At 40.8% G+C, this 17,848-nt stretch overlaps 1 protein-coding gene across 2 annotated transcripts in view; it reads left to right on the forward strand.

Moving 5' to 3' along the window:
* Nucleotides 1-1,907: 1,907 nt before the first annotated feature.
* The window catches only part of HACE1 (HECT domain and ankyrin repeat containing E3 ubiquitin protein ligase 1), a 49,847-nt gene continuing 33,906 nt past the window's right edge, over nt 1,908-17,848 (forward strand). Inside the window, exons 1-11 of one of the 2 annotated variants that reach the window (XM_072998370.2) lie at nt 1,908-2,100; nt 5,664-5,718; nt 6,899-6,988; nt 9,147-9,251; nt 10,817-10,892; nt 11,286-11,417; nt 12,040-12,122; nt 12,850-12,946; nt 13,986-14,087; nt 15,593-15,699; nt 16,671-16,821. In XM_072998370.2, coding sequence (XP_072854471.1) covers nt 2,025-2,100; nt 5,664-5,718; nt 6,899-6,988; nt 9,147-9,251; nt 10,817-10,892; nt 11,286-11,417; nt 12,040-12,122; nt 12,850-12,946; nt 13,986-14,087; nt 15,593-15,699; nt 16,671-16,821 — 1,074 coding nt within the window. In that variant the 5' untranslated portion in view covers nt 1,908-2,024. Of the gene's footprint in view, nt 2,187-5,663; nt 5,719-6,898; nt 6,989-9,146; nt 9,252-10,816; nt 10,893-11,285; nt 11,418-12,039; nt 12,123-12,849; nt 12,947-13,985; nt 14,088-15,592; nt 15,700-16,670; nt 16,822-17,848 lie in introns of both variants that reach the window. The other variant, XM_072998372.2, reaches the window with a different exon arrangement.

A 17,848-nucleotide genomic window follows, 5' to 3' on the forward strand; every position in this document is an offset into this window, starting at 1 on the left:
GGAAATTCCCCAAACCACTATCAAATCATAGGTGCCCTCTGTGCCCACAGACTACAACACAGAAACCTTGGATCCATGGATATGTGTCTGAGCTCCATTTTTTAATCCTGTGATTTGGGCCACTGCAAAGTGATGACCCAATGGATCCATGATTTTTATGGTTTAGTTTGTGGGCTGTGACCTGTGATTTGATGTTGGAGAAGGCTCTTCTGTAAAAATCATGTGGATCCGTAACTTGGGTCCATGATTATGCACCACTGCAAAACCATGTGCTGATGGATCTGTGATCCTACATAAAAAATGTAGATCCATTAAGATCTGTGCCTTGGATCGTTGTTTCTGCGCACTGCAAAGGCATGCATTTTTAGTTTCATAATTTCGGTCCCATAATCTATGGGCAAAATGGGACCTATGATTTGACATGGGTTTGGTCGTTGTTGTTTAGTCATGTCCGACTCTTCATGACCCCATGGACCAGAGCACACCAGGCCCTCCTGTCTTCCACTGCTTCCCGTAGTAGTGTCAATTTCATGTTGGTTGCTTCGATGACACTGTCCAGCCATCTCATCCTCAGTCGTCCCCTTCTCCTCTTGCCGTCACACCTTCCTAACATCAAGGTTTTTTCCAAGGACTCTTTTCTTCTCATGAATGGCCAAAGTACTGGAGCCTCAGCTTCAGCATCTGTCCTTCCAGGGAGCACTCAGGGTTGATTTCCTTTAGAATTGATAGGTTTGTTCTCCTTGCAGTCCAGGGGACTCTCAAGAGCCTCCTCCAGCACCACAATTCAAAGGCATCAATTCTTCGGCGGTCTGCTTTCTTTATGGTCCAGCTCTCACTTCCATACATCACGACAGGAAAAACCATAGGTTTGACTATTTGGACTTTTGTTGGCAAGATGATGTCTCTGCTTTTTAAGATGCTGTTGAGGTTTGTCAATCGCTTTCCTCGCAAGAAGCAGGTGTCTTTTAATTTCGTGGCTGCTGTCTCCATCTGCAGTGATCATGGAGCCCAAGAAACAAAAATCTGTCACTGCCTCCATATCTTCCCCTTCTATTTGCCAGGAGGTGATGGGATCAGTGGCCATGATATTAGTTTTTTTTTTTTTGATGTTGAGTTTCAGGCTGTTTTTTGCACTCTCCTCTTTCACCCTCATTACAAGGTTCTTTAATTCCTCCTCACTTTCTGCCATCAGAGTGGTATCATCTGCATATCGGAGGTTATTTCTTCCGGCAATCTTAATTCCGGTTTGGGATTCCTGGGTTTGGAGATCCCAAATAAAAATCATTTGGATTCATGATGATCCATACCTTGAATTGTTGCTTTTCCATCACAACAAAGCCATGAGCGGATATATCCATGATTTCTGTGTTGGAGTCTGTGGCATACATGGGACCTATAATTGTTCATTGACTTGGGGAGGATCCTATGTAAAAATCGCGTGGATACACAAGGATCCCTGCCTCCAAGGCCTACTTTTGAGCCATTGCTGTCATGCACCAAAAGAACTCATGGTTTTTGTACTGTAGTCTTTGAACACAGATGGAATCTATGATCTGACAGTGGTTTAGGAAGGATTCTATTTAAAAATCTTATGAAATCATGAGGGCCAGTGCCTCAGATCCGTGTTTTTGCGCCACTGCAAAGCCATGCACTGAGAAACAACTACAGTGAATTTAGAAAAGAGCTTTCCTTCAGTTGGCTGCCAGGCTGGCGTTGCAGACCGTGATCTGCAAGAACGTACCTCCCTATTTTTCAAATATGAAAGCTTGCAGAGGACGGGCACATCTAAGGGCGGAAGTTCCTTTCCAGCGTCTCTGCCTTCTCTAGCCGCGCAGCCTTCCGTAGAGTACCTATCGGCTCTATGGTGTTCGGAGGTTGACGCATGTGCAGGAGAGGATCAAGTGGCCATGGGCTGAGCGGGCGGAAGCCCGTCGTGGCGGGCGGGCAACGGGCAGCCGGAGAGGCGTCGTCTCCGTCCTTCCTTCCCTTTCGCCCCCTCTTCCCCCCCCGCCCCCTCCCCGAGGATGGAGAGAGCCATGGAGCAGCTCAACCGGCTTACTCGGTCCCTGCGTCGTGCCCGCACGGTCGAGCTGCCCGAGGGTAAGCGGGCAGTCCGAGCGCGAAAGGGGACGGTGGGCGAGGAAGGCGTGCTTGCTCAGAGACCGCCTCGCTTGCCTCCCCGACAGGTGTGTAGGAAGAAGAGGCCATTGGCCAGCAAGGGCCGGGGGAGGGAGCGAGGGAGGGAGGGAAGCGGGCGGCGGCGGCAGACGGGGGGGGGGGGTCAGCCTGCGGGAAGGCTTTCGGGTTGCCGGTGCTGGCAAGACCAGGTTAGCCTCCCGGGTGGGATGAGAGGCGGGGGGGGGGGGCACCCGTCAAACGATCACCAGCAAGTAGGGGCAGCCGTGTCCGGTTTCTAAAATTAAGGAACTGAAGTGTCGCTGGTGTTCCAGCCTTCCTGGAAGTTGTGTGGTCTTCTTTCCTGGGAATTTTTCTTTCCCTCTATTCTGGTGTCTGACTCTACAAAGAAGTGGGAGTGGCATTGCTTTCTGTTAAAATAATGCACTCTAGACATGATCAGAGGTACTTCTGTGACTGAGTCTGCCTGGAAGAGGCATGGGCATTAAATAGGAGCAGAGCTGAAGTCATTGTGTATGTATGCCTTTGAATGGGTTTATTTACTGTATTTAATGGTATTTTTACCCTGCCTTTCTCCTTGGAAAGGACCCCAGGCAGCTTACAATAATGAAAGACAATATTTAAAGTTGAAAACAATGAGTACACCATGGTGGTTAAAAATACAGTGTGATGTTTAATATTATGAAGAATGAATAAGGACGCATCTTGCATAATTAACAGGCAACATTAAGGCAAAGATCAATAAGTATACCAACATTTTGAAAACATCACTCTGAGAAATGGAAAACACACAAAAAATAGAAAACACTAGTACTGTACTAAAAATTCAGTCAAAGCAGTAATACAAAACAATCTATCTAAAAGACACACCGATAGCTGGTTACTGAGGGAACGCTTGCCAGAATAGGAAGGTCTTGCCTGCTTGCAAAAGGATAGCAAAGATGGGGCCAGTCTGGCCTCCTGTGGGAGGGAGTTCCAAAGTCTGGGAGCAGCCACAGAGAAGGCTCTCTCCTGTGTCCCACACCTGAGAAGGTGGTGGGACCAAGAGAAAGGCCTTAACACCCAAGTCAGCTAATAAGGGGGGGGGGGGGGATAGGTCTTTGAGATAGCTTAGACCCAGGCCATTTAGGGTTTTTATAGGTTAAAACCAGCACTTTAAATTGTGCCTGGAAACTGATCAGCAGCCAGTGGAGGAGCTATAACAAGGTGGGGGTGGGTTATGTGATCCTTATAACTGGTCCCAGTCAGCAATCTGGCTGCTGCTTTTTGGACCTGTTGAAGTTTCCTGAAACTTTCCATTGGCAGCCCCATATAGAGTGCATTGCAGTAATCTAGCTAGGAAGTAACTAGGATGTGTATCACAGTGGCCAAATGAGGTCTCTCAAGAAATGGACGTAGCTAGCACATTACTTTTCATTGTGCAAATGCACTCCTGGCCTCCACCGAGACCTGGGCATCCAGGTTCAGGGTTGAGGTTGGGTAAGGGTGGTTGGGATTTAGACTGGAGATGTGTTTTCCCACCTCTTTTGCTACAGTAATAACAAAAGATACATGCTCTCTTTTTGCCAAGGTTTAGTGATGTATACGTATGGCTGAGTGATAGATCTCATATAGGGTATGATATAATGGTTTAATCCATTATGCTTTAGGCTGGTGATGGTGAAACTCTCGACCTTTGCCCCATGCAACAAGAGTGACATTTAATTGGAAATAATCCATATGGGACTATTATGTTTTGGTGGGGGACAGAACTCAAGCCAATGATTATTAGGACTAGAGCCTCACTTTTTTCTTTTTCTGTTCACTTTTTCCAAATACATATTCCCTGTCTCTTTTTCTGACACCTTTTATTTTCTTCCTTATAAAGTGAAGTGGTGGTGTTGGGGGCAGAGTATAGTTGCTGGATACCTGGAATTGATTGCCTTTGAAATTAAGGGTGGAGGGATGAAATTCTGACAAGGACTGTGGAGAGCAGGCTCATGTCAATAGGAATGGGGATGTGTTGTTGTTTTTTTTACTTATTTATTTATTTATTTATTTATTGAATTTATATCCCGCCTATTCTCCCAGGCAGAATTCTGGGAGTTTCAATTCACAGACCCACATCTATAGATACCTGTACTTTGCTCACCTGGAGCAGCATCTTATCCTCAAAGGCCGTATTCTAGGCCTTTATTTCCTCCTACAGTTCTTCCTGATAGGAAATTGCCACAGTGGTTCCTGAAGCTTAGGTTCTTTAGAGGGCACCACCCGAAGAACTGTGACACCCAGGAAGTATCCTCCTAAGGAGCATTGCAACAGAAAGTGTTGGCCTAGAATGCTGCCTTGGAGGGAATAGGCCCTTCTCAAGGTGAGCAAAATAGAGTTTTCTAGAAATGTGGGCCTATGGACTGGAGCTCCTAGAATTCTGCCTGGGGAATTCTTGGAAAGTTCTGGGAGTTGGAGTCCCCAAACCCAAATGGCTCATACCTAGGTGTCAGTAAATAAGGCAATATTGGTCCACATATTTGTTTACTATAAAGTACATTGAAATTGATGGTCTGATTTATTGTCAGGCGGAAAAATATTAAAAAGGTGCTTTGGTAATATGCAGATTCCTTTTCCCCCCAGCACCAGGTAATGACTAATTTGGTTTTGGGAGGAAAGAGTTCCTTATCAGCTGTAGGAAATGCTTGATCATAGCATTTCCCATTGAGAAAACAAGTGCTATCATTCCACCCCCCCCATTTCCAAAAATGAGAGACTGAAATTACTGTATATGGTTCAGATTTCTTCTAACACAACATGTAGAATGGCTATTGTTTTTTTTTAATCGGTTGTAAATCCTGGTTGTAAAAACAGGCAAGAGGGGGATGTAATTGAAAGTTGACCAGGAGAGGGGAGAGAGAGAGAGAGAGAGCATCTATGTTTGTTAGGGATATATTATGGGAAAGGCCACAGAGTGGTCCTGGGGTCATATGTGCACCCCACAGCTGTTTTAGTGACACCAAGGCCTCCTGTGGACACCCCCCCCCCATGTGCTGAGGGGCAGGGGAAGAGGTGTTCTGATAGCTTTCAGAAGTGACTCATCTGCACAGCATCTCTCTCTATTCAGATTGTAACTAAATAATTACACTACTTTTACTTCCATTCTCTTAATATTAAAAAACCTCATTCAAGAGCCACTTTTCTGGAGTTGAGAATTGTGTTTAGCTGCAGAATTGGAAAGACTCGAGTGAATGTGTCCTTTGAAATAATAGTTGCAAGGCAGTTCTGTTTGTTTTAAAAAATGCAAAACAATATAACATCTGCCCGTCCGTCCATCTGTCTGTCTGTCCGTCTGTTTGTCTATCTGTCTGTCTATCTGTCTATCAATCAGATTAATCCAGTCAACTGTAACTTATTTGGCATGAGCATTCCTTGCCCCAATGAATCTTGTCATTTATTTGTGTAAAAAAGTCTGTACCTTCAGCTGTGATGACAGTGGTAGAATATCAGGCTCTGTTTCTCTCCAATTGTGCAATAACTATTATTTGATTTCTGTACAGATAATGAAACTGCTGTGTATACCTTAATGCCAATGGTTATGGCTGACCATCACAGGTGAGCATGCACTGTTATTCCATTTACAGCTAGACCAGTACATCTAAGTATGGATCTAAAGAAGTACTGCTTTTAGTGTTGTACAACACAGTGATGTGCAAAGTTTATTTTTAGGGCCCTTTGCTTGGTCTGCAGGCAGATGTTGATTTTCTGTGATGAGAAGAGGGATATACAGCCCCAGGGTGTAGTAAAAAAAGTACCACTTTCTCTTAGAACAAGACATGTGCTTTATATACACCTTTTAATAGAAGTTGACCCATAGACAGAGAACCAAGATTCTACCCGTAAATAAGGTACATGCCTGCCCTCCCCCAAATTCTGAAAGTTGCCCATCCCTGTTCTGTGTTGCTTAGAGTTTATTTTAAAATTAGGTTCCTCCCCCCCTTGCACTCAGAATGATGGCAGACCTCTTGCTCAATATCTGCAAAGCAGCCAAAAAGCCTTTAGGCCAAGTTTGTTTTGGAAGAAACATACATGTTAAATATCCATGTTTTGTGACATTAGTGTAAAATAAAGAAATTGTTGCTCACAACTACAGATAACTTTGAGTAGTTTCTAGGTCAAGAGTTATTTTGCTGTTTCCCGGCACTTAGAAGAGGATGTCATTCCAAACTAGGTCAAATTAAAATTCTTTTCAGAATAATACATTCCCGACTTCTTGGACAGAGGCTAAAAATAAAATAAATGAACAAAGGTCACATTAGAATAGAAGTACCCTTTGGATTGTGCAGGCATACAATTTATGTCTCTTTTACAATTGTTTCAAATCTTCAGATGATCTGTTACTTTTAAGATAATTGGAGGCTTAAATCCTGTTCCTCTGCCTATTGTTTGTATGTGCAGTTTTTTTAAAAAAGAACAATGCTGCTACATCTTTCGTAGTGGTGTAGGTTGTAGAAGATGTTTCAGCAACCATATCTGGCTGCTGAAACATCCTCTTCTGAGCATGTATAAAGCACAAAAAAGCACCATCTTCCTCTTCATTTTTTCGTCCTGTTTGAAAAGTTTCCACTGAAGTGGCTAGGATTAAACTAAAGTCTGTTTAAACTTTTTGGTAAGTTGGAATTTTCTTTTTTCTTTTTTTTTTCTGGTAATACAACGTACACAGCTGGCAACTTCCCACAATAAAAAGTATTTGAATACACATCTTGCTTGATAACTTACATTTGTTTTGTTTTAGATCTGTTTCAGAGTTGCTGTCAAATTCAAAGTTTGATGTCAATTATGCATTTGGACGTGTGAAGAGGAGTTTGCTTCATATTGCAGCTAAGTAAGAGAACCCTTGAAAGTTTTGTGATGAAAGATGTAGATTAACTTTCCAAATATTCCTTGAAGAAGGTTGTTTTCAGCTCATTATCCTTATCCCTCAGATGGTGGGGGGCTAATGGTGTCCTACCATTAGTCAGTTGTTTTAAAAAAATAAAAATAAAACAAACTCAAATTGTTAGCTTTTGCAAACCCAAGTAATCCACAGCAGTATTGCAAAGAACAAAATGGCTGAAAACTAATAACCAGCAACTAGAACAGACCTGAGCAAAGTGCAGCCCGCGGGCCACATACGGCTTGCGAGCCGCTTTTGTCTGGCCTGCGGACAGTTTTGAACATCAGAACCATTTATAGCTTTTTGTCTAAAGTTTATCAGTTGCTTATCTTTAACATACCGCAAAAAACCTCTTTAGTATTTGTGAAGATTAACAAGCTTAAAATAAAAACAATCATAACATCACTGTTTCATTTTATTTTTAATAAAGTTGGTTCGTCCCCTGAACACAGTACAGATTTTTCATGTGCCCCCCCTATAGAAATTAATTGCCCACCCCTGAACTAGAAGGAGTTACTGGACTTTGTTTTGAGGTTGTGTGAAAGAAGCATCCCAGAATTTATACTGAGTTGGGTTTATTTACAAGGAGGCTGGAATAGGAGAACATAAAAGCTTATTAAACAAACAAAGTAGCAATGTGGACATTTTAAACAGACGTAAAATAAGAAAGCAAATGCAAACATAGTAGTAGGTAGAAACCTTATGAAAACAGTTATTTAGCACCTGTTCTGGGGCAAAAGCGTCCTGCTCCATGAAAGCATAAGCCTGGACTATGCAGCATGTGACAAAACCAGTAGTCCAATCATGAAGTTGGGAGTAGCACAAAATATGTGAAGCAGACACAAACTAACAAAACAGAATGGATGCAACCACTTCTACACTGGCAGTTGGAGTGCTGGCATTGTTGCAGTCTATTGAATTTCTGATATAATTCTCTTTTTGACAGCAGAAGTACAGAGGAGTATAGCTACAACTTCTCCAGAGTCCACGCCTTTCTCATTAATGGTCACTTGAAAGTCCCAGTAACTTATTCTGGGACGTTTGTAAGAGAAAGAATAAACCATTTCCTTTACTTACAGTTGCTTGGAATTACAGACTTGTGTATACAGCTTTCTTTATTGCACACATACTTAGCAACCAACCAGCTGAATAAATCAACAGCAAGCGAATAACCTGAACCAACCAAAGAAAGAAAGAGAGGGAGTGAGAACACTCAGCAGAGAGGAGGGGCTCTCTTTGAAATTAAAGGCTGTAAGAATGATTAGTTAGTTCTTGATAGATATACAGTAACCTCAGCCCAGAAAACTCCCTCCTAGTTACACAAACAATAGATGGTGTGTGAGTTTGGAAATAAAATTCAAAACAGACATGAGGCACATCCCTCCCTCGTTGACCTTTTATATTATAAAGCCATTTAACTCATGGCCCACTCATAAGTTGAATTAGCTTGAATCTTCTTGAAGCTGCAAGTGCACATGGCATTTGAGCTGGCTATTTGGATACCGCCTGGAAGCAGTGGTTCCTTTTTAATTAGAGAAGACTCCATTGTTGACCATAGAACTCCAGGATGAAGCCACTGGAAGTATCTTAAACCATTTGAAAACAAGGAAGAAAGCAGTCTTCCTATTGACAGTGTGCTGTCATCTCTCGTGGAGTTTGAAGCCAGCAATTCAATTGTGGATGGGGGAGGGGGTTGGGAGAAATGTCCGTAACAGAAGATGAAGCAACTTCAAATGAGAGAGTTAGAGCAACTAGAGGAGAACAGTTTGAAAAAGAGCAGGAAGAAAGACCGGGAGGAGGAGAAAAAGAGAAGGAGGGGCAGGAGGGAATAAAAGGAAGGAAAAAGGGGAAGCAGAAGGAGAGAGTGTTGCCTGAAGGTTGGCAATGGAGAATCCCTGGACTGGAGGAATCGGAGAGACTAAAGATTCCCCCTGAGGAAGCTGAGAGATGTAGGAGAAGGCAGCTACCAGTCAAGGCACCGTTTCGTGGTGAGACCGAGGCTAGAGCAAGGAAAGCTGTAAAGAGAGAAGGTGAACGGGGTATAGGAAGATTGCAGGAGCAAGGTTCAGACTTTGTTGACCTTGTTGTTTCTAATTTTCCCCCACAGTTGTGGGTCAGTTGAATGTCTAGTTCTGCTGCTAAAGAAAGGTGCAAACCCCAATTATCAAGATATTTCAGGATGTACCCCACTTCATTTGGCTGCTAGAAATGGGTAAGTAGATTTGCTATTAGTACATTCAAGTGTTTCGTTCCTGAAAGATTTGGTAACTTCACTAACCTATCACAAATAATGATAGATGCAGTGCCTAGTTATTTGGTGAGGGGAGGGTGCTTAGGGAACCCTGCAGATGCTTTTTTTGAATTGAAACGTCCTTGATTCTTTGCTTTTCAGACAGAACAGTGCTACTACAAGCATGCAAAAGGTCCTAGGTTCAGTCCCTGTCATTTCCAAGTAGAGAAATAAAAATGGGAAACTGAGTCTCAAGATGTATAAAAATATTTACAACACAGACGTTATTCTTATCTAAAAAGCTCAGGCTTGACGTGTTTCAACTGGCCTTCTTCAGGAGCAAGCTTTTAGAACTGTAGCATCTCATTTGGTCTATTCCAGCTCCAACATTGGCCCAAAGTGCTTCCATATTGTGTACTTGTTAATATAAGTCCAGCGTTCTGTTGAACACTTCTGCGAAACAAAGCAGTGCTGGTGAACTGCTAAAAACTTCAGTAGGGCTACCAGTCCTTTGTCTCAGTCCAGACATCTGTCCAGGCACCGGAGCTCTAGGGTGTGTACAGCTTCTTCTCTGCTTGCAAAAATTATATATTTCTAGTTAGTGCACAGAGCTAGCCTTTGTACTTCTGGGGTTGGTCAGTAAGCATAGTGACAGTGGACCTCTTGGCCACAAACAAAGAAAATGGCAGGTTGAGCCAGAGCCAACAAATGGAGGCAGGCCCAGGATGTTCTGGTGTTGTTCCTTTCCTCGTCATTAACTGTAGTAACAACCCTTAAATAATGCAGTCAGGTTCATTAACATCTAGCTGAACTTTGCAGAGGTCTTAACCATGGTTCAGAAAGCATCTTTCACTCCTTGTTCTTTAACCATGTTGCAGACTCTGAAGCTGGGAATTCTACTGTTGTCCATGGGCAGGTGTTACTCCTCAGACAGGCACCAATGTGTCATGTCCCCTTACTGTTGGGGTGTGGTGCCAGGTAGCACAGGCCAGTATGAAGCCTGCTGCGATGCACCGCTGGCTGACAGGAATGAAGAGGGTGGGTGGTGGCCGCAGTGATGTGCTGGAATAATAAAGAAATATGACTGCTGTCATAGAACCAGTTGCAGCCATTGGAAATCATGGCCCCAGACACATGAGTCTCTGAGTAGACAACTTACTTTTCTCTGGTAAATGTTCCTTTCTCTCTTTTTATGGAAATTAGTAGGGGTCTGTATTCACAGAAATTGGTGTAGCTTTCTGGACTGAAACATGTGAATGTCATGAAACTGAGAATGTAGAACTCAATACTGTATTCTGAGAACCTTGTCTTTTTGAAAACAGAAGTAGGCACCTTGGGGAGGGGGATTGGATTTAGAGCGAAGCTTGCAAAGAGCACCACGTGGGGTACCTAACATGCACACGACTACATGTCTGTGTTGGAGGAACACTTGTCAGCTCTACTGTCGTGAGAGAATTTGTTGCTGAGTGTGTGATCCAGCCAAATGATGTGCAGGAAGACTTGTTTTATTGTGCCTGTGGCTAATACCCATTTCATTTCTTGCCCAGCCAGAAGAAATGTATGAGCAAGCTCCTAGAATATAGCGCTGACGTCAACATTTGCAATAACGAAGGCTTAACAGCAGTATGTTCTGTTTCTCAACTATCACTTAAAGGGTTGTGTTTTATAAACATCTCTTTGTCTCTTGATCTTTTATTTGTGGTCATTAATTGTTTAATGTTCATGATGTTTTTATGATATTTGTAAGCTGCCCCGAGTAGACGCTGTTTACGGGGGTGGGGTAGAAATCTAATGAATGAATGAATAAATAAATAAATAAAAATAAATAAAATAAAATAAAATAAAATAGTACAGAATGGCAGGAAACTTATTTTCCTGGCTGGTGATTCTTAATTGCTGTAGTATATTGGTGATGTTGAAGTAAGATGAATTCTAATATTTGTGTGTCATAGTAAATGTTACTGTTTTTATTACTGGTTTTGCTTTGCTTCTTAGTAATTTTTTTTTTGTATCCAGATCCACTGGCTTGCTGTTAATGGGCGAACCGAATTGCTCCATGATCTTGTACAGCATGTGACTAACGTGGATGTTGAAGATGCAATGGGCCAGACAGCACTTCACGTGGCCTGCCAAAATGGACACAAAACGGTAAACATTTTATGAGGAAGTGTAAGCATATAATGAGAAGGAAGCCTATTTCTGGAAAACATCAAAACTGTCATTGTATTATGAATCATAACTGACCATATTCTCAAGGGATAGTGCATTTATAGGAATGTCCCAACACTGCAGAGTTGCTGATTCTGTAGTAGTTCAGTGACTTATAGAGGACAACATGTTTTTTATGCATGTTTTCACAATAGTTAATCAGAGATCCATATTTGTTTGTATTTAACTGTATAAAACCTACAAAAAGCCTAGCAAAAAATGAAGGCATTCTTTGATTTTCCCTTCTGTTGACTTCACTTGGGTTTACATAGTAGCAAGGGTATGTAGTTTTAAATTTTAGAATGTAGGACATTGGCAAATTAAGTTGTTAAGCTTCAGTGATTTATTGGGTGTGTGTGTAAAGTATTGTCCACATGTGAAACTCTTTATTGGTGGCCATATTTTCTGCTAGCTAGACTGAGGCTCACAGTACTGTCCTATATGTAAATATATAGCCAAAAGTATGCAGGGAGATTTAGTCCCAGTCAAGTGCCTATAAAATTGCAGCCTAAGTTGTATGTGATTGTAGATTTATTTTATTCATTTTTTTTCTTCCCCAAAGACAGTTCAGTGTCTTTTAGACAGTGGTGCTGATATTAACAGGCCCAATGTCTCAGGAGCAACTCCACTCTACTTTGCTTGCAGGTTTGGTTTATTTCATTTTTAAACTGTTATATGAATATTATGTATTAAATTTACCCATATTAAATTTATAGCGGGGAGAGTGTTGACTTAGCTTTTCAAAATCCATTCATTGGATGCACAAGAATCTTTCTACAGTGGTGCCTCGCTAGACAATTACCCTGCATGACAGTTTTTTCGCTAGACATTGACTTTTGCGATCGCTGTAGCGATTCGCAAAACAGTGATTCCTATGGGGGAATTTCGCTGGACAATGTTTGGTCCCTGCTTCGCAAACCAATTTTCGCTAGACAACGATTTTGACAGCTCCTTCCGTGCTCACAAAACGAGTGTTTTCGGGACCTAAGCTTCGCAAGACAGCTATTTAAACAGCTGATCAGCAATTTGCAAAGCGGCTTTCCTGTGGCCGATCTTCGCTAGATGACGACTCTTCTTCCCCATTGGAACACATTCAACAGGTTTCAGTGCATTCCAATGGGGAAACACTTTTTGCTAGACGATGATTTCGCTAAACAGCGATTTCAGTGGAACGGATTATCATTGTCTAGCGAGGCACCACTGTACATGATGTCTTCTTGCTGCTGCTGCAGCATTAAGAACATCATGAGCTTGGTTGATTGCTCTGAACAGAAAGGGTTTTGCCTATGAAATGTATTAATTCAGGAAAGAACTAACTGGTGGCAGAAAGTGTATCAAATAGCTCATGCTAACTTCCCTATGTTTCATATAGTCATGGCCAAAGAGACACTGCACAGATCCTTTTGATGAGAGGAGCCAAATACTTGCCAGATAAGAATGGAATCACTCCACTTGATCTCTGTGTACAGGTACAGACTTGTTTCTAGGTCAAATGAGTTGCTTAAAACCTTGGTCTGGAGAGCCAATATTATATTTGTGACTACAGGTGTCACCTTATATTGTACAAAGATGCTGATGGAGGATGCATAAGTCATACTGTATCATCTCTTGGTGCAAAGGATTTTTTTAATTTCCTGTGTGCCTAGACAAAGTGTGCAGTGCTACTGATCCAGAAAAAGTGTACTACTTGTTCTATAAGAAGGTCCACAGTGTCGTCTTTCTTATTTTAGTCTGGCAAGTTCATGAGTCACACATGAGTCACTTATGCATCACCTTTCAGCATAATACACAAAGCTGCAGTTGCGTTAGATGTCTTTGTGTAGGAGTGTCTTGTGTTCAATGCAGCACCTGAGGTATGACTAAGGCTAAACAGATTATGAATATTGGAAGTAGGAACTTTTAGAGGTTGAATCTGGACAGTTATTGATAACTATTTTCTGTAAGTAGTGTTCTGTCTCAATGTAATTTTCTCTACTCTACAAAATAAATTGTTAAATCTGTATTAGTTTGTCTTCAGAAGAGCTAAACCACCACCAAACCTATCTACTCTTCAATTGCAAAAGTAGTAGCTCCTTGTAAAATGCCATAGTGGGATTTGAATTTAGTGTACATGCATGAAGTTTCCCTCCCTCCCTCCTTCCTTCAACAAAACAAGCTTCATATTTACAAAGTAATATGACATGGAGATTCTTTCTATGGTGGAAGACTAGAGCAATTGGGAGCATAATGGGGCATCCCTCTTCCTACTTTGCTTTCTACTAAGCATTCTTTACAAGTATTAACTTAACCCAACTTTTACAATTGAAAAAAAACACCTGTTGACGGCTGAAGTAGCTGACAATCAGGCTGACTTGTTAGGGTTTTTAATTGCTCTTTCCTGCTACCATTGTTTCTGTTTTAAAAATTGCATTTATGTATGCTTCACCTACTCAGTATACTTCCAGCTTTCAAGGAAGTTTACAAAGGGTATGTTTGGAATAGTTGCTTACCAAAATATATTTTTTTCAGGGTGGCTATGGAGAGACTTGTGAAGTCCTAATACAGCATCATCCTAGGCTTTTCCAAACAATTATTCAAATGACACAAAATGAAGATCTCCGAGAAAATATGGTAAATTTAGTTACTATATTTCAAATCTCCAGACTAATACTGACCATTTAAATAGATTCTTCTTCTAATTCCAAAAAGCTCAAAAATAGATCATCTCTACATTTATAGTCTGATCCTATGCATGCTTATTTGAAAGTGCATTACAATAAAACCTACTGCCTTGTAAGAGTGCATGATTTTTGACTATTTGCAGTCTTCTACAGTATGGCTGAATTCAAGTCCCACTAAACTCAGTGAACTCATTGGGACTGACTTCTGGGTGGTCAGATAGGAGTGTCTGAGTTTGTATTTGCTTTGCAACTTCAGACATCCAGGGGGAAAACTGATTTTCTGAATCTGATTTCCAAAACTGATTTTCTGATTTTCATTCTGGTTTCAGGTTTTATGTATGGAAACTACCTTGGTCACCCTAAAAGATGACCCAGGACAGGAGAAGCGGATAGATTGTGTAGTATTTCTTATTTTTGGCAGCTTTTGATACAGTGGAGTATGAGATACTTCTGGAGAGACTATGTAGTATAAAACAGAAAACATTAGCTGGAATCCTGTTCATAGCACAAATCCAAGTATAACTTCCTCTCTGTTTCTCCCTGGTAAACAAAGCACTGGTGCTGCTATTCTTAGGGGGCAAACGCGTGCACCCCTGAGACTTGAAGCATTGATGGTTTGTTTACTAGAGAGGAACAGGTAGGAAGTTATGCTTGGTCTTATACTATGAACAGGATTTCAGTGACTGTTTCAGTGGTTCCACTTCTGCCCAGAAAGCTATGGATGTGGAATGTTTGCTCCAAAGAAGCTTCCCTGTCATCAGTTTTGGTGTTGCTTCGGTGCTAGGCAGAGGCATCTTTTTTTAAAGTCCTACAACTGCAAATGGGCTTAAAATTCATGTAATTTGTAAATAATGTGTTGTAGGAATTCACTCTGTAGTTTTAAGTGCTATGAAATACCAGAACTGCCACTATAACCTCTCCCCCCACATTTTTAGGGCTCAATATTTAGTTAATAAATATTAAAGAATGCTCCCTTTCCATCAGTAAGGGTAGCAGATTTAAATATTGTCAAATTATGTAGAAAGACTTAAGGATTGTAGGTACCTTGGTAGACAAGGCATTCCTGATTCTCAAATACAGTACATGTATTTGACGGTGATACCTCCTGCAGTATGTGTGTGCATTGTCATGCAGCCCCAGTGAGTGTGGGCACCATCTAGAACTTCTTTTTTAATGTTCATGAAATATTGGAGCAAAGTAATTGTTTTAATAATGCTGGCTTGGGGGGGGGGTTGTGTGTTTGTGTTTTTTGGTTATCTTTCCCATCAGATAGGGAGATCTGAGATAGCAACCCGAATGAACATGAATGAGTGTGTGCATGTACTTTGGACTTCACGAAAAGTAAAGAGGGATCATAACCCAACATATGTTTAGAAATCAATAGTCTTGAGTTTAGTATTTTAAATGTGTTTGTGATGTAATAAAAATTCTAGTGACTATCTTTCCTGCATGTAGTTGCGGCAAGTCTTGGAACACCTGTCTCAACAGAACGAAAACCAGTATCTTAAAATCCTAACTAGTCTTGCAGAGGTGGCTACAACAAATGGTCATAAACTGCTCAGGTAAATGGTCAGTCACCTTTGATGATGATTTTGTAGTTTTCCTTTCTCTTTTTGTTCTGCATGGAATTCAATATTCGGACTGTTGTCATAATAAAACTGTATTGAGAACAACAGTAACCTTGGTTTTCTCAGTATGTTTTTTAATTAAATATTTGTAAAAGAAGCCTTGCTTCATTTTGCAAGAAGAAACAAAGCAGCAGTAAATATATGAATTGAATGTTGACATTTATGTTTATCTGTAAATAATATGCATTGATTTCTGCCCACACAGTCCCTGCTTCTACTCTCTTGTGATACATCCCTTCATGGCATAAATTCTCTACCAAAAAGAAAGTAGTTTGACATTGAGATGACAAAACTAAATGTCTTGTTATGGGTTTAGTCAGCTAGGGAGGAGAACTGTGATAATAGTCGAAGTATATTACATTGCACAATCCCTTAACATTGTTTTTTTTATAATCAATCAGTGTGTTCATTGTATTCTCGAAGGCATTCACAACTGGGATCCGATGGCTGTCGTAGGTTTTTCAGGCTCTTTGGTCGTGTTCTGAAGGTGGTTCTTCCTAACATTTCGCCAGTGTCTGTGGCTGGCATCTTCAGAGGACACGAGTTAGAACTCTGTGTTCTGGTGTAGTGTGTGGGATAATGTGTTCATTGTTCAGTCAAAAAGATCATTGCACTACGTAACAGCAGTTGGGCAAGCAGTAGCAGTTTGCCATCGGTCTGCCCATGGCCTGTGGTATTCTAATTGTGCAATGGGGTTTGTGATTGTCAGCCAACAAACTGCATAAACCATGCTGTTATGTATTCAGTATTTCATAGTAGCATTTTGTCCAATACATCAAGGGAGAGTGGACTGCATGGAGGTTTGGCTTGTGGCTACTTCAGAAATTTCAAATTTTGTAACTGTAACTCAGATTGCAGGGCAGATCCCTGTTATGTTAAGCTGTTTCATGTTCTGTCCTTTCTAGCTTGTCAAGTAATTATGAAGCTCAGATGAAAAGTCTGTTGAGGATCGTGAGGATTTTTTGTCACCTTTTTCGTCTTTGCCCATCCACTCCAAATAATGGAAATGACATGGGGTACAATGGAAATAAAACTCCAAGAAGTCAAGTGTTTAAGGTCAGGAAAGTAATCAACATTATTAGAAGATCTTAATGGGATGAATTTCACAAAACATGCATTCATTAATCGGGCATTTCATGAACGGGATGTAAATTTGGTTGATACTCGTTTTAAGCTGTGTCTTTTAAAAATCTTTATGATCAGCACTATCTTAAGTGATTATTGTATCTTTCAAAATGTTATTTATCTTAAGTTCATCACATGTACTTTAAAGCTGAGTTTTTAAACATTGCATAAAGAGGTAGTTTTTCAGTTCCACCTAATTGCAACTGGCATGATAGGCATTCTTTCAGAAATGTAAGAATCTTGTGTGTTTGATTTTTTTTTTTAAAAAAAAAACACTTCTGTGTTGTACATAGAGAGAGGCTAAGGGATTCAGTCTGTTGGGGATGAAACTTGGGTGCCTAGCTATCAGTTCTTGAACTGTGAACTTTCATCCCACATAATTTTTTGCCAAGATCCTTCTTCCATACATGTTCAGATTACAAACATTCTTGCCAAAAGATGTGAGGACTACTTCTTTTTCGTATGATCCCATGCTGGTCAGGATGTAATGGCTATCACAATTACATAGATGATCAAAGGGTCAGTGGATAGAATCCTGTTCGTGTTCATGTAAAGTTTGTAACTTGCTGCAGCTAATTTCTGCTAACTGGTCAGGTGCTAGAGTTTATAAAAGTAGTGCCAATTAGTTTAGATTTCATTTAGGAAGAAAGTGCTATTAAATTTGATATACAATTATTTATGTATCGCTCTTATTTCATTAGTAGCTTATCTTTTTCTTTTAGTTTTTCAAGATAACTGGTTCTAAAACTTTGATCCAGTTTTCCTTATATGAAACCTGACACCTACTCACAGAGTAAAGTGAAACATTGAATTCATGTGTCATTACATGCCAGGTGCTTACATTGGGTTGAGGGTCACAGTCAGAAAGAGCTGTGCTCATTCTTTTCCTTGTTCTAATTGAAACTGCTACTTCATAGACTCCATTCCCTCGACATTTTTACACCACTACTGTATAATT

The sequence above is a fragment of the Pogona vitticeps genome, chromosome 1 (genome assembly GCF_051106095.1).
Source record: "Pogona vitticeps strain Pit_001003342236 chromosome 1, PviZW2.1, whole genome shotgun sequence".
Lineage (NCBI taxonomy): Eukaryota > Metazoa > Chordata > Lepidosauria > Squamata > Agamidae > Pogona > Pogona vitticeps.